Genomic DNA, 21911 nt, shown 5'->3' with positions numbered 1-21911 from the left:
GGCTTTTCAAGAGCGCCTTAGAGATTCTACTTTGAATTAAAACTTGGCATTCAGGATTTGCGTCAGAAAACTCCATTTTCCTTACTAATTAATCAAATAGTTTAGGGGCTCGCGATTTAGAAGAGCACCAGATGTAAAACTTTTATTAATGCAAGAACTATTTTAAGCAAATTTGCTACTTTAAATATTTAAAAAATATTAACACTCACTCTACAAGCATAATGTTTTATGACTGTATGATACTAGTTCTCAAACAAAATTAACGATAAAAGTCCCTAAGATGATAATATATGAAAGCTAATTATAACATTTTATACTTCACCTTTTTGGCTTTGTAAGTACTTATTTCCACTTTAGGAATTTAGATGAATTGAAGTTCTCAGCATAATTGATGTTATAACAGTATCAAGATATTGAACCAGGGTGGCACAGGCAGGGGGATCCTATGAGAGTGCCAAGGTGTTTCAACATATTTTTATGAAATTTAGATTCATGTGGGTAAATTTTGCGGTCTGTGAAAACGGATTAATAGCATGCCTCAATTCTGTAAATAAATATTTGAAAGTTAATTTGCTGGATGCAATGGTGAGGGCTGATTAGAGCCTAGCAGTAAAGCCTTTCTAACTTTGCCTAACTCCAAAATAGCGCATGGATGTCGGATGACAGCGAAGGGCGTGCTGGTGACCCTCTGTGTCTAGTGTCTCTCTTCTGTAGTCTTTTCTGTAGCCGCTCTTCCAGCCTTAGACTGAGGAAGACTAAGGAAGCACAAGGCAGTGAGTGAGAGCTCTGCCCTTTGCCCCTCAATCCCCAAACTCATGATACCCCTTACCCTGCCTGACTTGCCTTATTTTCACAATACCTAGTATCTTCTAACGTACTGTGTACCTATTTACCCCCTAGAATGAAAGGTCAATGGGGACAAGGGTCTTTGTTTTATTCTTGACATGTCCTAAGCACCTAGAATTGTGCCTGACGTGTGTTAATTGCTCAACAACAAAACTTGTTGAATGAATATATTGTTGAATTAAATCTGAATTTCAGACCATAGCAAGAATCTACCAACAATATTCCAGATATATCTTTCTCTGGTTCTTCTACAGAACTTGTATTATTTCCCTCAGCTAGTTAAGAGTGCCCTTTGAACATCGGTGGAAAAATGAAAGTCCCCCTCCCCCATCAAAATCTTCTTTGTAATGTGATATGGGCCATTTTTCCTGGAATCGTTTAAACTAAAACATGGAAATGTTTGTAGTTAATTTTAGCTTTGTTTAGAAATGATGATCTGAATGGTTAGAAGTGAAGTATGGTTTTCACAAAGCAAATGTGTATCTTGTGTTAAAAATACTACTATACAAGTTTTATAACATTTTTATACTTGTAATGATTTTAATGCCAAAATTTGAAAATTCAGAAATTAAAAAATGATCTTATAGCTAAAAACAAAAAAGAAGAAAGGACCCCAAGAACCCCACACCTCCAGCAGTGGTAGAAACCATGGGCTTCACTACTTGACCCCATGGCGTCAAAACTACTAATTGTAAAATGGAGTCATTTGGTGAGAGTTCACCACCAGTTCAATGGTGTAAAAGCAAGGACACTAGAATGTCAGTGTGGATACCAACCCTGGTGGCACACTCATTAGCACGGCCCTGTTTGGTTCTGAATGGAGCTGATAGCAAAAGCTAATATTTTCTATCATGACAGTGTATTAATTTTATTATTGGACTAAAACATTGCTTGAAAACAAATAAAATTAATTACCCTTCAATTTCCTTACAAATGTTGAATGGGATTTAGTTGACTTTATTTCTGCTTTGTCTTCCTAGGGAAAATGTGAGCAGTCGCTTTATGGTCACATGCATTCTATCAATGATGCCACCTTTACTCCTAGGGTGAGTTGAGTTCTCCCAATTTTTTTAACTCTTTATATATACAAATTCATTTTAATAAAAGAAAATCCCAGAGGGAAATGGAGGTTAAAAGGGTGAGTAGGAGAACAAATTTGGGAATAAATTATGACAATGGAAAAGACATAGAGATAGAATAGGGTTGCAGAAGTGTCAAACACAGAGTACACAGTGGTAGAAACGATGAGGAACTCGCCTATTGAACTTAAGGCCACGGAAGCACATTTTTGAAAGCTTCTTGCCCAATCTGGACTTCAAGAAAGTAAGTGTGATATAGACTTGTAAATATTAATGCAGAATCAAAAAAATAACAGAAATGATTGAAAGGAAACCCAAGAATAAACACCATTAAAGAAACAGGGACTTTTTCGATTAGAACACAGCAGCCTTTAATGGACAGCTTTGCAATTCCTCATGGAACGATTTTACATATTTCTTCATATGAACCGAGGACACACCAACAGTGTTTTTCTGCAGCTTGAGATTTTTAGATATCAGGATAATTTCTCCAACGATGAAAATTGTTAGCACATTGCTTTGTGTTGCTGAGCTAATTGGAGTTATCCTTAAAAGGGTTCAGATAGTAATCATGGAAGAGTGATTTAAGTTTGCTCCTTCTCAGATGAAAGCGATTTGACAAGATAGATGACCTCTCAAGTCCTTTCAAACTCTATGATTTAATTATATCTAACATTTTAATTTGTCTCTAAGTTCACAGTGAAGTGTGAATCTTTTTTTTTTTAAATATATTTTTATTGATTTCAGACAGAGGAAGGGAGAGGGAGAGAGAGAGATAGAAACATCAGTGATGAGAGAGAGTCATTAATGAGCTGCCTCCCTTATGGCCCCTGCTGGGGATGGAGCCCACAGCCCGGGCATGTGCCCCGACCTGGCATCGAGCTGCGATCTCCTGAATGCTAGGTCGATGCTCAACTGCTTTGCCATGCCAGCTGGGCCAGAGTGTGAATCTTAATTCCATATCCCTCTTCCAATTAGCTAAAAAAAGACATCTGATAGATTCTCTACATCTAATTTCAAAATGACACACAGTAAAATTCAGTCACTATTGTGCTGTTAGTCTTTTAGAAAGAGGAAAAGTGCAAACTAAAAGTTGTTTCTACTAAAGGAAGGTTGTTTGCTCCACCTGCAATTATGCCAGTGTCACTATCAACCCTGGAATGTTAATGAGCAGCTCAACTACAATTACATTCTAACAAAGGCATCTTAGTGAGGAATTCCTATTTGATTGACTCTATTGAGCCAATATATTATGGATTAGTTCTAGATACCAAGCAAAATTTTATGTCTGGCATATTATAAAGCCATTTAAGCACTATGGACCCATATAATTTGGATATTTATGCCAAAAATCTATTAAGTGGCTTACAACTTTATGTACCCTAGGAAAATTAAATGGAAGCTAAAATGAAGTAAACTAATATTTTGTAAGTTAGGCATTTTAGTTTGGTAAGCAGTATCATAGCTGAAAAAGACACACCATTTACCATCTTAAATAGTAAAATGTAATAAATATGGAAATGGCCAAGTGAGATTTATTGAATCAGCAATCAAGGGAGACATACATTAATTATACATATTTCAAAGGCAAAAGGAGCAGTCTGAGGTTCACTCTCCAGCATCAAGGCGCCTAACCTGGTTTTGTTACAACTTGTTCAGACCAAAATGACTGCTACAGCGCAGTTCCAAGTCAACATACCAGGGCCTCACTGAACTTCGCCATCAATTTCTCTCTTCTTTGCTGTAAATATTTAATAACTATTCAGGAAATAATATTTCATTATGATAACTGATACTCCTAAGTGAAATTTACACTCACTAGGTCAATTGATTTGAAAACTGTTTTATTTCACATATCTGCTGAGGAATTGTCAAGAGATTAGGAGGCAGCAGTGACTGAAAGAGCAAAAAGACTTCTAGGGATTTCTTGAGGATGTGGCATTGTGACACATTTCACATTCAAGCAAACTATCAGACAAAGTTGTGATAATACATAGCTTATAAGGTACATATATATCAGGCAGCAATCTGAATTACTTAATATTAGACTTACTAATTGTTTGATGCCTTTAGGATGTGCAATTATATCAGTTAAAAATGCATTCAGCTATTTATGTAGACATAACTTTAGGAAAATTCTACAATTTTAGATTTGTAAGCAGAAATCACAAATGTAAAATTCAGTGTTATCTAGCTAGCAACCAAGAATCACAGAAACAAATATACAATATACAATATTTATGTATGGTCCTAAAAGCTATGTAAGTTTAATTTTTATGTTATATAGTATTAGGGCTCTGATGTCTTTATTTCTTACTGATATTTCTAATGGAAGTAGATATTTATTTAAAACCTCTTTTTGTAGTAATATGTTAATGAAACATTTTAAGGAACTATGAAAGCTTTTTACTAAAAAGCTTTTTTGTAAACTAAATTGAAGAATAAAAACAGAGTTGACATTAAATGCTGGAAAAATATTAATAGATATGGACAATTCAATGAATTAAAAGAGAAACAAAACTGTGTAAAAATACATAGCAAGCAAATGAGCAGATACCTATCAGAGAGAGTCTCCATGTCTTCAGTTTTCCAAGAAGCTGGCTGATAGTCTGACCAGGGTGGAGATTCCATCAGACCTTCTAGTAGCTCTTGCTGGTCCTCTCCTAGAGGGCTTGCGTGGTGAGGCGGGTGTCCTTACCTCTCCGGGGACATTCACAACTGTCCTAAGTGTCACATAGTCAGAATGGCTACACTCTGCCTGCCTGGTGAAGTCAGGTACAAACTTTAAATCAACTCTATTAAAATACCATTTCATCTTTTGAGAGTATTTGCCTCCATCTCACACATTTAAGCTAGAAATTTAGTCTCAACTCATTGATTGTTGAACAAAATTAGAAGACTGTGTAAGATTGGTGATATTCTAGAAGCTCTAAGGTTCTGACCAACTTGTGAAAAAGGGTGTTTCAGACCTACCTCAAGTCCTGTTCTCACTTCCGATTGACCTGTTGTATTCAAATAGTGTTTTATTGATTTTTTAAATGTAGATGTATGTACACTTATTGCAACTAGTTATATAAAATATGGATATTCTGATTCCAAAATGGATCACAAATCTATATTCTGTGGCCTGTGCCAGAACAGATTAAAAAATGCTAGCGGAAACTATACAATCAAACTGTTTTTAATTTAATTAACTTTAAATTTGTGACTCTGAAGTACAAATGGCCAGTCACTGTTGCCCACCGTTTAAACTATATTTCTCTAGTGTGTTTACTTTTCCGTTCATTTAGATTACTTTTATACCTTCTTCTTAAATATTCTCACATTCTAGCTTCCCTTTCATCCACAAACTCTCCTCTTACATCCTCAACTTATTCTTTAATGAGAAAACAGAAGTAATCAGGGAAGAAGCCTCACATCTTCCTACTCTACATCTAAACACACAGGCACCTCCAGCAGCTTCTGTGCGACGCTCCAGTCGCCATGGGAGGAGCGTGTCGGCTCCTAAGGCACTTTGATATCCCAGGTTGTCCTCTAAACTGCTTGTTCTTTCACTCTCTTCATTACATTTTCAGTTATTTCTTGTTCTTTCCCTTCTATGGGATTATTTTTATCTGTATTTAAACAGATAAAATGCTCCAAAATTTTCTGTATTTAAAAAGTTTGACATTCCATCTCTCAGTCACTTGCTATCTCACTTTTCTTCATTTCATATACTCTTGATTTTTTCTGTCAATTTGGACTTATTTAAAATTGCTTTTGGTTCCCAATCTATGAAATATATATGAGAACGTTGAGGCTCTCTTCAAGTTGCTGGTTTAATATTAGATTACGTACTTGTCAGTAAAATTATCTTTATGATGTCAGCTTTAGAGAGTTAGTAGGACTTGTTTGCTGCTTTGTACATAATCATTTTTTTTAAAATGTCCTGTATAGGCTTAGAAAGAATGTATGTTCTTTTTGGGGGCATCTAGTTTTTTACTAAGATAAAGATTGCTATAACTTATTATTGTGAAAAATCATATGAAATCTAATGTTTTGTTTAATCTTTCACATTATGAGAGGGGGATGTTAAAATCTTCCAGCAGTATTATGGATTTTCAATTTTCAATTAAAAAAACCACATTATTTTAGATTTTCACATTTTCTATTCTCAGGTGCCATTTTATATACGTTGAGACTAAATTGTTAGAGCATATAAGCTTATGACTCATATCTTCCTTTCAAATGCTTCCTTTTAGATGTATGTAATTGCCCTCTTTGACACAATTAAAACATTTTGCCTTAAATTATTTACTTTGATTGTATTTATACGGTGTATCTTTTATCATCACTCAATTTCCTTTCTTTTCATAGGTTCATTGGAGTTATTTCTCTTGTAAGCAGTGCATACTGTATTAGTTCATGTTTTCAATAAAATCTAAGTCATATAATAGCTGATTTTAACTCATTTACATTTCTGTGATTACTAATATATTTAAACTCACTTTTACAGTCTTATTTTGTATTCTATTGATTATGAGATTTCCTTGATTTTTCCTTCTTGTGCATGTCTATTTTTAATAATTATCTCATCATAAATTCATTTCTCTAAGATAGGTATAGTTAAACCATATTTCTATTCTCCCCAGAACAGCACAAACAACTTAAAACACTAAAACTCTTTTCTAGACTTTTCTTTTCCATATTCCATGTTATTTTTATTTTGCACTTTGGTCCCACCTTGAAATTAGTCATGCAAACAGTTAATACAGTGGTACCTTGGTTTTCGAACGTCTCCGTTGATGAACATTTCTGTTTACGAACACCCTAAACCAGGAATTCAATGCTTCAGTTTTCGAACACACCTCGGAAGTCGAACATTCTACACGGCCCCCACTGAGGGCAAGACCCTGAGGCCCAGCTGTGGGCTGTGGATCCCTCGGTTTTAGAACATTTCAGACCTCGAATGGTCTCCGGAACAGATCACATTTGAAAACTGAGGTACCACTGCATTTATTAGTGCTACCAATGTTTTGTTTTATTTTTTTGCCTATGATTGACATTTATTTTCCCTTCTTCTTTCAAGGCTTCATTTTCTTCTTTACTGTTTTCATTTTTATTTTTTGAGAATGAATAGACAGGAAACGTTGGTCTTTGTGCTTTTTATTTTCATTCTTCTATTGTTTCTGGAACTATTTTTACCAATCAAAGTCTGCTCTCAGTCTAGTAGTTGATCCTATGTAGGTAATCTGTCTGATATTTCTCTGATACATTTTAATATATTTAATATTTTATTCTTAATATCTACATGTGAATTGATCTTATTTTTGTCTTTCTTAAAACTTAGTGATACACTTCCTCAATGTGTGCACCCTTGTCTTTCTGCAGTGCTGGAGAATCTCCAGTCATGATTTCTTTATTGTTTCTTGCCTGTTGTTCCCTCAAGTCTCTCTCTCCTTTTGACTCTCCTTTTACATTGAAACTTACATTGAAACTTTTCAGTTCTCTGAGTTTAACTTTCCTTTGTATTTCCTATGCTCTAGTTCTTTATGTTGCATTTCAATGGACTTCTTCAGGTTTGTCTTATGATTTACTAAATTTTATTGGTTAAATCTAGTTTACTGCTTAATCTTTCTATTGAGTTTTTATATTTCTATTACTACTTTTATCATTTATAGAATTTCTTTTTGATTCTTTAAATGTTACCTGCCCTTGTTTATTATGTATTGTTTGAGTTCAGATACATATTAATTTTTAACCTTTTAACCCATAATCTCAATTTCGAGTGGTAGTGTTATTTCTGTATTATCTTTTTCCTCCAGAAATTTCCAAAAGCACTTTCTTAGCCATTCATATATGACCTCCAAGTGAACACCACCACTGAAATTGCTCTGGATTTTCATATTGTTGCTTCCATTGATCATTCCTCCATTATTATTAGCCTTTCCTCTCCTAATCACTTAAAACATTCTTCTTGAATCCTGAGAAGTAGTCCTGGTCACTGTTTCTCAAACTACTGTGCTGGATCCTCTTTTACTACCTTACTGCTAAGTATTAACTTGTATCGAGACTCAAAGTTAAATCGTGTTCTCTAGCGGACTCTTCTTATTCAATCTGTCATCTCATTCGATCTGTCACTTTTAATTCAATCTACATGTGATGATTTTAAAGTTAATCCCACTCTGATCTGCTATTTAGCATCTCAGCCAAAATTTCTGTAAGAGATATCATTTTAATAAGCTGAATATGGAACTCTTTTTTGTTTTTTGTTTTTTCATTCTAACTGGTTATTGTCTCCATCTTGTCATCTTAGTCAGTGTTACCCTGTTTATTGCAATACAGAAGCAAGAGGATCACAATTCACAACTGTCTTTGGATTTTTGTTTGTTCATTTTATTTAAAAAATCTCTTTACATTGGAATGCAGTGAAAAGAAATGAGGGAAAGGGTATTTTAAATGTTTGACTCAGTATCTTTAGCATATAATGTAGTTTAAATTATATATTCACTATTCAAAAAATGTGATGAATGAATGCAGAGTTCTGAACAAATGAAAGAACAGGCATTTCATTACAGCATTGTATGATCGCATCTTATTTCACCTTTACCGACCTTCTAAATTCTGTGGATACTGAATTTCAAGCTAAAATTATTTAATTCTCAGGATACATTAGTTGCTCCTTAGAAAGCTTGTATAGCATCATAGTGTCCCATGACTTTGGAGCACTGGAAAATTGCCCAACTTCAGTTATACTTGTCTCCTCCTTGTACCTTTGGATTCTGGCTTTACCATTCATAAGATATATAATCTTGAGGAAATCATTCTGGTTGTCTATAAAAATGAATGATAAAAAGACAGTGAGTATTAGATAATACATGTAATGTGTTTAGCATAGTGCCTGGCAATTAGAAAATGCTATTACTACCACTTCTACTTCTACCATTCCTATTATTATTGTTATTTTTATTATGATTATAGTCAAGCTAATGTTTTTTAATGATTTGTGTTCAAATAAGTAGAAACAAAAGAACACACAAATATATAAGATGAATATCTTATTTCCATAATTTTATTTCATTTAATGTAATATCAATTTTATAAACATAAAGTTGCAGAGCTTATTTTGTTCTTTAACAGAGATAAGAAAATGGAATTCTAAAACTATATTAAATAAGAAATGAGGCAATTGCATTACACTTGAGCTAAATTCTACTAAAAAATGGATATCAGCCTCCATAGGAATATTTTTTCATTTTTACCTTTAGAATATGCCATTAATAATTAGGCAGTTAAGAGCTTTAAATTTGATCAGAGATAGGTTAATTGCTTTTTCTAATTTGGTTGTATGTGGACATAAATGAATTATTTCATATTATCTTTTCTTTAAATCACAGATAAGCTATTACTTGCAATTAATTACCTACCTAGAAAAGTTATCCTCACTCCATTTTAGCAAAGGAAGCTCAAGTTCTGATTTTTTGGGGGATTGTGTTTGTTCTTCAATCTCAAACAGAAAGTACTTAGCATCTCTCTCTGGCCACTTTATATAAAGCAATACAAACAACAACATTTAGGTCATACAGCTATTGATCCTCTGAAGGACAAATGATGTCAGGCAGTACTTATACACCAAAATAATTTCAATTTTGTTTACTTCTTCAGCAATCCAACTTGATGTCAACTACCATTTAGCTGGACCAATATTGATATTTCCTGTCAGTTCTTATTCATTATTGCACCTGGATAATGCATAAGTCATAAATTTTAGGTATGTGGTAAAAAACACCGAAGCAGGTTCTGTCTCTTTGAGGAAACTGGAAACAACAACAGAATAAAATATTAGGAGGCATGTAACATGATTATTTTATTTTATATAGTATTTGAATTATTTCAGTGTTCCTACATACGTAAAAATCAATTTTATGTCTTTTAAATTAATCTTATACTACGATACCCTTAAACTAATATTTTATGACACAACCTTGCCTGAACTTAAGAAAATCATTTCTGATAGAAAAATTAAAGAAAAGTAAAATAAAGAAAGAATGTGTACAAACAGAAAATAAAAATTAATTCGTAATTACTTTTAAATGTAATAAATTGATAGAGATCTTTTCCCTTTATTTCTACTTTGTTTTGTTCTTAGAAATGTAACAATGTAAATGACAAAGAACAGTATATTTCAGATTATATCGCCCTGCCCCTAAGTTTAACCTTTGGTAACTCTACAAGTGGATAAAGATGCATTCAAGCATTTGTAGTTTTCTCGATGGTTCCATGAAAATTAGAAGTGAAATGATTATGTCATATTTCTTGATAATTCCTCTTTAACTATAAAACTAATCATTTGTTTTTCTATATGTACAGCCTTTGAGTGACTATTTTTGGCATATATGAAAAATTCAGTATGGCTTTAACTAAGCAACTCTTTACTGAGCACCTACTATGTCTCAGGCACTGCTCTATATATTGAAGGTGCAGCGATGAACAATCAAAGTCCTGTCCTTATGGACTTTATATTTTAGTAAGAACCAGAGACAATAAGCACACAAACAAATGAATAACCTCAAGAATAACAAATGTTATCTAACCAGAATAAACTAGGGTAGAAAAGAGTAATGAGGTGAGAATTGGGGCTTATAATAGAATGGTCAGGGAGGGACCCTGAGAGAAGAATGTTTAAGAAAGCCCTGCAATGATCTTAAGAAAAATTCAAACAGAGGCATCAGCAAAGACCAAGTTCCTGAGGTGGCACAAGAGTGGCCTGATGGAGCAACGGGACACATGGAGCCCGCTAGGGTCAGAAGAAGCACGTGGATACTTTACATGTAAGAGATTACTCTTAGCCTAGGTTGCTATTGGTTACAATGCGGCATGGTTGAGGCCATGTTAAAGTAACCCCATAGCATGATCTGTGGCTTCAAAAATGTTTATTCCTAAAAAAATAAATGCCCCACTATGGCCAATATAATAGATGTTTTTGGCTGAGTAATACCTTAACTTTTTTTTACCCCGTAGCTATTGGCACAATTCTTGGCACAGAAGGTAATCAATAAGTAGTTATTGATTAGGAACTATCAGAAAGTCACTGCGGGTCAGACTCAAGGGGTATTAAAAGAAGACATAGTGAAGACAACGTTTGCTGTGACAGGATTAAATTTATTTTATACTATTGATCTTAAAATATTATTTTAAAGTTTAATACACTTTGCAGACTTCCTATGTTTATTCTGAGCATAGAGCTGCCAAAAATAGTTCAAAATATATTTGTTACTTTTATAAGAAACAATGTCACTGCTCAGAACATTTGGCCATTTAAGCAAGTGGTCTTGCAATACAACTGTCTCATTTAAACAGTTTTCAGAGGACAAAAAATGTTCTAAATAGGATCATAATACCAATATAAAATTTCACATTTTTCTCTAGTCATAATTAACTGTAGTCAGTCTAAACTTTCATGTGATTTAAGAAGTTTTTTAATAAGAGGTTGTTTTACATGTAGATATAATGTCTAATGTACCATCCATTAACTCTGAGTCACATAATTAGAGCACAAAGAATTGTCACACCAATTTACTCAAAAGCGTAATTACAAGATAACTTGATTATCCCCTTTAATGTAATTTTCCCCACTTAATTGCACGTTCCTGGGTGAATGTGACCCTGCGAATCCGTACTTCAAGGAGTGACTGCTCGTTAACATGAAAACTGCAGGCAGAGCAGAAGGATCTGTCCTTCCCCTTCAGAAGTTTAATTTGTATACTCAGAGTGGCCCTGCAGGGAAAGTGTTTTCAGAGTTACATCTCCCCACAGATGGTGCGGAATTTCCTGCAGTAGGTGTAACAGTGGTCTCAGGGCCCAGCATGTCAATCAGAACCATGGCTCCGCCTCTCACCCCACCCTCATTCAACAGCTGTTACCAAAAAACTCAAGTTTTCTAACTAAAGAAATGTAAGCTGCTATATTCAGATTGCATTCAGAGACCTAAATGTATTCTATGTTTAGACCTAAACGTATTCTATGTTTCCTAAAGTATTCTTGTTTTCATAATCATTTATTTTAAGAATTGGGAATATGCCTTGACTTGTACTTGGGTGGCTGGGAAGCAAAAGATCCTTTTGTTTCTAACTTACATGCTGGTTGCTTGGACATCTGTTACTCCACCTGAGCTAGAGAAAGTTGAGACCACAAAGATGGGGCTTGATATTCGAACTGAACAAAGGTGTCCAAAATTTCTCTTAGGTGGACAGGTAGAGGTTTTTCTTAGAAATAGTTATTTTTCGGTTTGATAACCAAATACAAAATTACAAAAGAAACCAAATCGTTAAATTATCCCTATTATGTTAGGTTTTGCATATCTAAAAATAGACTGTGCCTTTTTGAGTTTGTAACTTTTCTTTCTCCAAAAGGCATTCTGTAGATATAATTTCATATCTTCCAGAAAATATTGTTTCTCTAGTGGAAAAAAAATCTAGCTTGTGAAACATTCTGTGCAAACAGAAGCACAGCCTGAAATAATAGTTCTTAAAAAAGCTATGAATTTTAGTTAAATATATATATATATATATATATATATATATATATATATCTTAACCCTCTAATCTATTTTTATAAATCAAACTATGGATTTGAGAACATTTTACCTAATCATTTCAATATGGCTACAGCCGAATATAGCCTATCATCATAAACTCGAACCTTAGTAATATAAACATTATGATGACACAAACCAATGCATAAATTATCATTTTTATGCATATAGGACTGCTCTGATTTTATGCAACTGCACTTATGTACATATTAAAAGAAAATAAATTTATTGCAGGTTATCCCAGCAATGTTATTAACAGTGAACACTGTATTAATCAATAATAATTGGCCACTTTAAAAGAGACTTCTGCCAAATAGAGTAACACCTTAGGTTGCTATCACAATAAATAAAACAGATTTAACAGAATTTGTGTGGATCCACATATAGCATCTTCTGCAATGAGTAAAGAGCAGGGGGGCAGAGAGAAAAGGAACTGCAATTAAGAACGGTCATTAAGGTGGTGCTGCTATCTTTTCTAGATGATTTTATTTCACCATGAAGAGGTAAAAATACATATGTATATGTGGGTATATATATATTTAGAGCTTTAGCTAAGCACTTTAGAAATGATTATTTTGAAATTACTGGCAATATGCATTTGTACCCTGTTCATAGTAAGCACTCTATAAATATTTGTGGGACTGACGTAAGTAAATAGAAAAAAAATCAGAACTTTTTCCAGCCAGGAAAGAAACAGATTTGACTGGGTATTTTGTGTGTATCCATGTCAGCTGCTCGTGTGGACATGCCCAGAAGACTAGTTAAGTTAGTGCTTCTCTAATTTTCATCCCCTGTCCTGCCCCCTTCACCGCTCTAGGGATATGAAAGGACTAATTTTCTCCCCTGATAAAAGACAACAGATGAATGGATTTAAGTGCCTGTATCATTAAAATTGTCATCCCCGGTATACTGTTTAAAGTGCAGTAGCAATTGTGGCTAGCTTTTACTCTTCAGGGGGTCCTGTGATCTCCAGCTTTTTTATGTAAATTAATGCAAAAGCTTCTCCAACAATATCACATGCTGTTCACTTCAAACTCCAGAAAGAATGTTCTATTCCTTGATTTAGTAAATGGAAAGAGCAGAGTGGCGTGTGCTGAGCTACAAGTTAACAAACAGGAATGATGGTCCAACCCGGGAAGAAGGGTGTTGGGAAGAGTTCTGTGTATTTGCAAGTGTGTTGAAGAGGAGATTCACTTACATCTACCTTATTCTTATATTTAAATATTTCTAAAATGTAAAGTAACATGACAGTACATTTCGTTTCACTTAGGAGGTTCACAAGTTACTTTGAACGAGATGACTCTATAGCTCATTTAGGTCTAGGATCGTATCTTACCCATTTCTTACTTTGAACAAAATGACTCTATAGCTCATTTAGGCCTAAGATCATATCTTAGCCACCTCTGTATTGCATCTTTCCTTTCCTCCCTCCCCTCCCCACCCTCCATCACCTGGCACTAGGCCACTCTAACAGGGAATGCTTGCCTGGTCAATATCTAATGAACGACAAATAATTCTGTCAGAGTCCTTAAAAAAGGAAATTTCATCATCTTTTAAAATCATGTACAAATTTCTTTGTTCAGCTCACCATAGCAAAAAGAAATTAAGTGGAGGGATAGAGAGGTGCTATTCTAGAAAAGGGATGGGTTATAGCAGCTTGATTAAACAGATCAAAGAGTGGAGGTTTATCAGTAGAAACATTGGTTCTTAAAATCACTTGAATGTCCTTCAGTTCTCAAGTTGGATCACCCATTATTGAGGAGTGTTTTAGGATGTAAGATCATCAGTCCAGGCTTCTTTCAAATATAAATATTTACGGCATCCATGCTTTAAAGATGGTTGTTTAGAAGAAATCAGTTGATAATCAGTTGATATGCAGAGGCAAAGACCTTTCCAGTTATAATCATTTTAGGAAAATCCATGCTCTGTGTGCGTGTATGTGTGTGTGAATTACTCAGTTGGGTGACTGCATTAATTGTGTACATGTGTCATATTATAATTGCTTAAAGACTGGGTGGGAAGTCTGTTGTGTTTTAGTTAAATCTGATATTTCCCAGTTTAACATGGAAAGTGACAAGAAAAATTATAAAACTCCAAGCTCTCCTCAGACTTTTAATTGTGTGGCCATGTTCACTAATGAGCCACATCCCCACTCTCGCTGTCTCCTAACATCTCCGATATTCACCTTCGATTTCTGCTAGTTCCAAGGTCACTATGCCAAAATCAAGTAATAATGTGCACCAAAATTAAATGTAAAAGCTTTGAATAAAAACCTTCCATCTAATTGACATGTGAATTTATCCCTGACTTTCCTCTTGTTTATGGATTTGAAGTCAGATTGAGTTTCAGGGGCCTTTGATCTAACCCTTCCCTCTCCCTGGCTCGGTCTTCTTTAGCACAGCTTTTCCCCACAAATCTTTTTGCTCTTAACTCAAAGGTCTATACCTAGTGAGCTCCTACCTGGTCAAGCTATTTGCATTTCAACACTCTTCCTGCCAGGGAGTCCTTGTCTACAATTTCTTATGCTCTGTGGCTCCTAACATCTAATATATCACATATTTCACTGATTTACTTAATTTATTGTATGAGTCCCCAGAAGTATACAAGTTCCGTGAGGCCGTGACTTCTGTTTCGTTTCCTCCCATCTATTCACCACATAAATCAGTGCCTACTACTAGGTAGTAGGCCCAGTCAGTATTTGTTTGATGAATGAAGGAATAGGTTTTCCAGTGGCCCAGACAAATTTGCCTGGTTCCTAACTCTTGCTTAGACTTAAGGCGCAAACTAGAAAACCTCAGGAAAGTAATGTTCACTTGCTTTTCAGGGCCTCACAGACAGTTTTGCACTCAACAGTACCTGCTTAACTCACCGAGACGACTGGCCTTCCAACATTCTTTTTAACATATCAATATCTATGTTCCAAACACATAAGAATGTTTTACATTACATATGAAATTCACATTTCTCAGTGTGAGCTCCAAAACTCTTTAGAATTTTAACACATTAACTTCATCGTAAATTTACAATATTCCCCACAGTGAAATATGTTCAGTTCTGCTTCTGTCTCCATCATGGTGCCATTTTATCGCTAACGATTCCTTCCTTCCTTTCTTCACTGATACCTGTTTGTAATCTGACTGTATGTAAAACGTCATCATTTCCAGAAAGCCGCATTCGCTTGATGGGCGTATCCTAGGGCGGCGCTCCTAGAAGAAGCCTCTGATCCCACAGGCTTAAGCCAGGTGCTCAGTTTTTAATACGAACCACCCTGTACCTACTTCCAGCATTTAACTTTGTAGTAATTGCTTGACTGTCCCTGTGTGTTGACAATTATCTATAAGCCCCTTTTGGATTTACATCCATTATATCTCTGGCTCTTAGTCCCAAGCCAGGGACAAAGTACAGCTCAGTAAACACCGCTTCCTTGATATACATCATCTTCATCTGTTTCTAATTATTCTTCTGCCTTATGAATACAATGCCCGCTTTTTCAGTTTGTCCTTTGCTAATACATATGTGTTGATGTTTCGTTAAAGTTCTATTAGCTCTTTCGGGGGCTCTGCTTTAATAACAGAATATTCTCCTGAAGCACCTAAGTGCTGCTTCATGGCTTCCGTTCCCCAAAGCATCTAAGTCAAGGCCTGCCTCGTGGGTTCCTTGTTAAGCTGAAGAGCTTGGACTCTTAATTCAGGTTGACTGGGTTTGAATCCCAGGGCTCTGCTTTGCTAACGAAATGGCTTTGGGCAAGCTTTATAACATTGCAAGTCTTGTTTTTCCCATCTGAATAATAGGACCATATAATCTAACCATAAAGGGGAACGATTGAACAAGATAACAAATATGAATCACTTTGAACAAGTTATTGTGACTGTGTAGTGAAGTGCTGTGTGCTGCAGATGAGTAATTATTTTTGAGATGTTCAGCTTCCATGTACCTGGGGCGTGATTGGTGATACAAATTATTCATGCCTAACATACTGACAATGGCATAGGGAAGAAGTATGTACTGGCATCAGCAGTCTCCTCTACACCTTTCCAGGGCTTTATATTCACTTCTCCTTTAGCCTTGACCTTGAGCATTCCCAAGTTTTTACCTCCTATTTCCGTTCTAATTCCATAATTCCTTTGCCTTATTTGTGCCATTAGGGTACCGAGGAAATGGTGTGATGAGCTCATGCTTAACACTGCACAAGTCTGTCCTAAGAGACACACTAATGTATCAGTATACTAAAAATGTTTGAAATACTAATTTTTCTCCTAATGAGCCTAAACGTTTTATTAGAGTTATACCTTAATACCAAGTTGCAGGTCATTACCTTCACATATTGAAAGCAGCTGATGTTTTAGGGCTTAATGTTTCTGCCATTTGCTTGATGGACCCTCTTTCTTGCCCATTTTACACAGTAGAATTTTAAGTTATGAATGTTAGATCACTTGACAGGTATTGTGTGTGATGTTTGGATTTCATTATTTATTTATTAAAAATGATTTCTGATAACAATGAGCACATGCTAATTCCATTAAATTTGAATTTTTAAAATGCTAAAAGGAACAAATAAAATAAAAATGATTTATCCTACTACCTAAAGATAGTCATTTCTGATTTAATTCCTATTGCTCTGTTTTTCAGCATGTGCTTGGTATCTCAGACAGTCTAAACAATTATTCGCTGCTCGTTTCACTGAACTGCATATGTATGTTTTCCCTGGTATTAACGATTTTTGAAAAGGCCATTATAATAGTTAAAATAATAATTTAGTTATGTGATTATATATTACAGTTTTAAATATGTATGTATATATATGCACATATATTTATCTGTTTATGCATCCATCGAGAATTATTTTCTTACATTTCCACTGCTTTGTCTTATAAATAATATTGTAAGAATCATCTTTGTGATAAATATTGATCTGACTTATTGACTTATTTAAATGTATCCTAACAGGGAATATAATCAACATGTATAAACATTTGTGATATATTATGGTATATGTTCAAGGAATAGAATGGAATATATTGGTTAAAATCTCAGACTCTGAGGCCAGCCAGACCTCTGCTTGAATGCTCCTCCAAATCGTTCTCTCTAGGTAATTTTAGAAAAGCCATTTGACCTCTTTAAACCTCATTTTCTCCATCTGTAAAATGGGATGATTGCACATAATGAAATATCTCTAAAAAACATTTTCTTTGAAATCTATCTTTCTTCATTTAGGGTAGCACCTAACTATAGCTAACCACTGTTTTTCTTACCTACTCAGTTTTAGATAAATAATATGTTTTTCCTGTGATCAGCTAATCCCTTCCCCACATCTCCCATCTCCAGATCCCTCAAAACTCGCACTGTGCTGTTCGGGTTAGCAGTGTTCTAGTGTCTGCGAATGGCCCGTGGAAGGAGACTGACTGGCAGATGGGCTTCCATTTTGCATGACAGAGAAGAGAAGGGACATCGGGTCTGGAGGAAACTCCAGTTTTTAGTTCTATATTCTCTGCATCACTGATCTCTTCATTTTTTTCTAAGTGATTCAGAACCATCAGGGTGAGAATATCTACCTCAAGGCTGCTATGGAAGGACTTGGGCTGAAGCAGACCTCCTAGGGAAACGCCACTGAGGCATCCGCCCTCCGCTGGTTTAACCAGTACTTTCTGAGGCCTCTGTGCCCCAGGCACTGCCATCGGTGCCGCGTCTGCTCATCCGCCAGCTGGAAGGGCAGCCAAGCTCTTTCACTACTAAGTATCTCTTGGTTATCAAATCTGAACACAAACTTATTTCTATCACTTAATAACTTATTGTATTTATTTTACTTAATGCATACCTTGCCATGGCTTCTGACTATCTTGGGAAATGGAAAAATCTGGCTAAATGGTATTATTCAAAATTGTCTGAAACAACATCTACTATTTTATTAATAAAGCACTTAGCACCGTACTTGATTCTTTGAAAACACTTAAGTATTGACTATTATTTTAATATTATAAAACAATTAGTTACACATAGGCCATTTGATAGCAGTAAAAGTTAAATGTAAAAATATTAAAAGTGTTTAAATACTTATTTTCATCCCAAAAGTGATTGAAATATTTGAAAGTGTATTTCCTCAAATTTTGATACTCAGTGATATAAAGTACATGTTAAGATTATCTTTGGTTCATAGCATCCAAACAAGTAAAGTCTATCAAGTCCATAACCTGCCTTAAAGTAAACCATCTAAATTAAATTCTGATTAAAATGTATTCTGTTCTCAGAATTGAAGAAAGATCCTATTGTTTTGTTGTTGTTGTTTTTACTTCTAAAAGATGTTTAAAAACCCTTATATCTGGAAAGACTTCTTTCTAATTTCTAACATTAATATTCCCTGATAATCCTGAGAACTTCCCTTTTCTGAAAATTAAATTCACTGATTCTTCACAATTCTTACATGTTTACATATTTGAAAACAGTCCAAGTCCTCCATGTTCCTTTCAAGTCATAAAAAAGATTAAACATCCCATTTATGAAATTGGGGACAAGGTTTTGTATTGTTTCACCTGCGACTACAGTTACAGAATTTTAAAACTAATGACATTTGTTGCGTTACTAGTGTGTTTGGAGAAAAACAAAGTCCACTTGGAGTGTAACACAAGGAGCACATTTGTGACAGAAAGCATAGAAATCAAGGAGTACGTGAGAAAAATGACGTGAGCTAGCTAAAAACGACAAGAAGGAAAATTATACAATAATTATTATCTTTAACATTTTAGGATATTTAGGAAGAAAACTAGAGTATGATTTTTGATTTGACATTAAAACATTAAGCCAGAGCTGAAAGAGATGCTGTGTATTGAATGGAAAACAGCGTAATGACTTCTAAGCATCACTGGTAGGCCTGATGTGGCTCACCCTGGGCAGTGGGCACAGGAAGGAAGTGGGGGGATGATGAGGGTGAGGGCAGACGGGCCGCTGGAGCGGGGACCCCCGCTCATGCCGCACCCTGGCCCCTGGCGTGAAGCGGGCTCAGGAAGCCGCGGAGGGGCCAGGCCTGGAGCCCGAGCCGGGGAACAGCGCCCCGGGCCCTCGCCCTGGACCCCCTGCGCCCCTCCTTGGGCCTCACCCCTCCCTCCAGCTACCCTGTCCGTGTCCTGCCCCATGTAACCCCAGAGCCCCGAATAGTTCTAGTAACTTCGTCTAACGCAATAGGCGCTGCTTCCCTGTCCCAGTTTCCCCTGGCCCTGCTGATCCTGCCTTCTGTGGTCAAAAACTCGTCTTTCCTCGTGTTCATTTGTTGTCCTACCTCTGTTTTTATTTTTATTTTACCCGAGCATAACTTATCAATAGTAACTAATTATGGCATATAAAGTAAGATGCCCACTTAGTGCAATGTTTTCACGTATAGAGTTTTTGTGTGTAGATCACATATGTCACACAGGGTGCTGCAAAAGCAGGTTTACAGTTGTGAGTACTAGAAATAAAGTATTTTTTGTATTATTATTTATTAATTATTGTATTATTTCCCTACGAACAACTGTAAACCTACTTTTGCCCCTGTGTATACGCTGTGTATATGTACATAGATAATTGCATGGGTGTGTGTATTTTTGTTTTAGTACATCTTCTAATACAATAAAATTAATCAAAATGAATGATTTCCTGAAAAATAATATTCCCAAATCTGTAGAATTTCATATATTAAAATTACCATTTTATAACAACTTTATGTTTAAGACAAAGGTATAATGAATACCTTTTAGTTTAGAGGAGTGCATTCTTGTGGCTTTAATAAAATCGTAACATATCTTTTTTTGTGTGTGGGTTACTACCTATTTTTATATATATGTATATACATTTCTTTTTTTTAATATTCTTTAAAGGGCCACATAATAGCATCCTGCGATTCCTGTGGAGTCACAAAACTGTGGGACTTTCGGAAACTCTTACCGATTGTGTCCATTGATGTAGGTCCAAGTCCTGGCAATGAAGTGAACTTTGATTCAACAGGTAGGATTTTGTTTAATATCTGTGACCAGTCTGACAACTTTAATAATTGTTCTGAAACAATTTTCTGTTTCCATTTTAGTTCTCTGGTGCTTTCTCCTATGTAAATCTCTGTTCTTACTATTATATTAGAATATATTACATTATATTTCATTATATTTTATATCATGTGTCATATTATGAAAGCATTATATTTATTCTGTATGTGAAGAAAGAAAAATAGAAGGTAAGTGTGTGTTAATGTATACAACACAAGTTCCCAGCAGCGCCATGCAAAACCTTGGAGCCTATAGCCCTTAGAATCACCATCCGAGGTAAGTAAGTTGTTTTTTCTGAAGGCAAAATGGCTGAGAGTAAAAAAGACAAAAGTTTGGCAACATAAAATTGATACATTTTTAATGGAATAACTTGGTCGTGTAAAAATTTGATAAATTACCCCAGATTCTCTAGATTTTACAAATTCTTTGAAATATAATTCATCTTATTGTTGCAATTATGTGCTCTGTGCAATTATTTGATTGTGTTTAGCATTTTATACAATAATATAAACATTGTCATTCTGAAGTTTGTCCTTGCTGATGATGAATAGATTAACAACTGATATTAACAACCACACAGTGATTCCAGTTGTCTATTTAGAAGGTTGAAATTGCAGTTATATCTTTATCTTTAATGATAGCCTTTTCTAAGTAAAAAATGTGTATCTGTTACTGGACAATATAACTTTTCTTTGCTAATGTGACACATTTTAAACTTTTTTAAGTTTTGAATATTTTTAAAATCTTTGATAGTAATTTGTGGTAGATAGACCAAGCTGTCAAGAGAGCTGTTTTAGATGAATTAGTGTATATAATGTGTCGTTTAAAAATAGTCCATATTAATCTTGTAGTCCAGAAAGTTTGTAGTAATTATAGAGACATGAGACAATTGTGTGTTTTGTGAGGCTGGTTTTATGATATTGCCATCAAATAACTGAAATTTAGAATGCAGTGAGTTTGCCTTCTTGAAATAAACTTTAGGTTGTGATCCTGTTACAGATTAGTATATGAATCATATTAACAGCAGTGGCTTCTTTAAAAATTTTTTAGACATTAAGACATTTATGGCCCACTAGAATTCAAAAATAATTTTTTAAAGTTCTATACAGAATAAAAGATCCCAACTATGAGAATTTCATTGTATAATGTGACAGCCTATTAATTTCAGTTTGTGTACCTTTGATATACAAAACGCGCCATGACATCATAGTGCAAAAGGAGTTTTAATTTGGTTCTCATAAGCCTCTCCACATCCTTAAGTCTCTTTTTGTTATCTTGAGCTGGGGTCTAAGTATTTAGTCTAAGTATTTATGTCCTTGTATTTTGAACCCTGAAATTTCAAAATTTTTAGCTTTACTTCCTAATAATATAAGTGAAAGGTGTTTTAAAATTCTGTACGACTAA

General features: G+C 34.9%; 1 protein-coding gene across 1 annotated transcript in view; it reads left to right on the top strand.

Annotated features, from left to right (window-relative positions):
• Positions 1-20665, top strand: part of SPAG16 (sperm associated antigen 16) — a 403525-nt gene extending 382860 nt beyond the window's left edge. Inside the window, exons 14-15 of the mRNA XM_016196754.2 lie at positions 1827-1892; positions 20346-20665. Of these exons, the coding sequence (XP_016052240.2) occupies positions 1827-1892; positions 20346-20576 (297 nt within the window). The 3' untranslated portion in view covers positions 20577-20665. The remainder of the gene's footprint in view (positions 1-1826; positions 1893-20345) is intronic.
• Positions 20666-21911: the final 1246 nt, after the last annotated feature.

This window comes from Miniopterus natalensis, chromosome 8 (genome assembly GCF_054644295.1).
Source record: "Miniopterus natalensis isolate mMinNat1 chromosome 8, mMinNat1.hap1, whole genome shotgun sequence".
NCBI classification, from domain to species: Eukaryota; Metazoa; Chordata; class Mammalia; order Chiroptera; family Miniopteridae; genus Miniopterus; species Miniopterus natalensis.
This window is presented reverse-complemented; position numbering and strand designations above follow the sequence as displayed.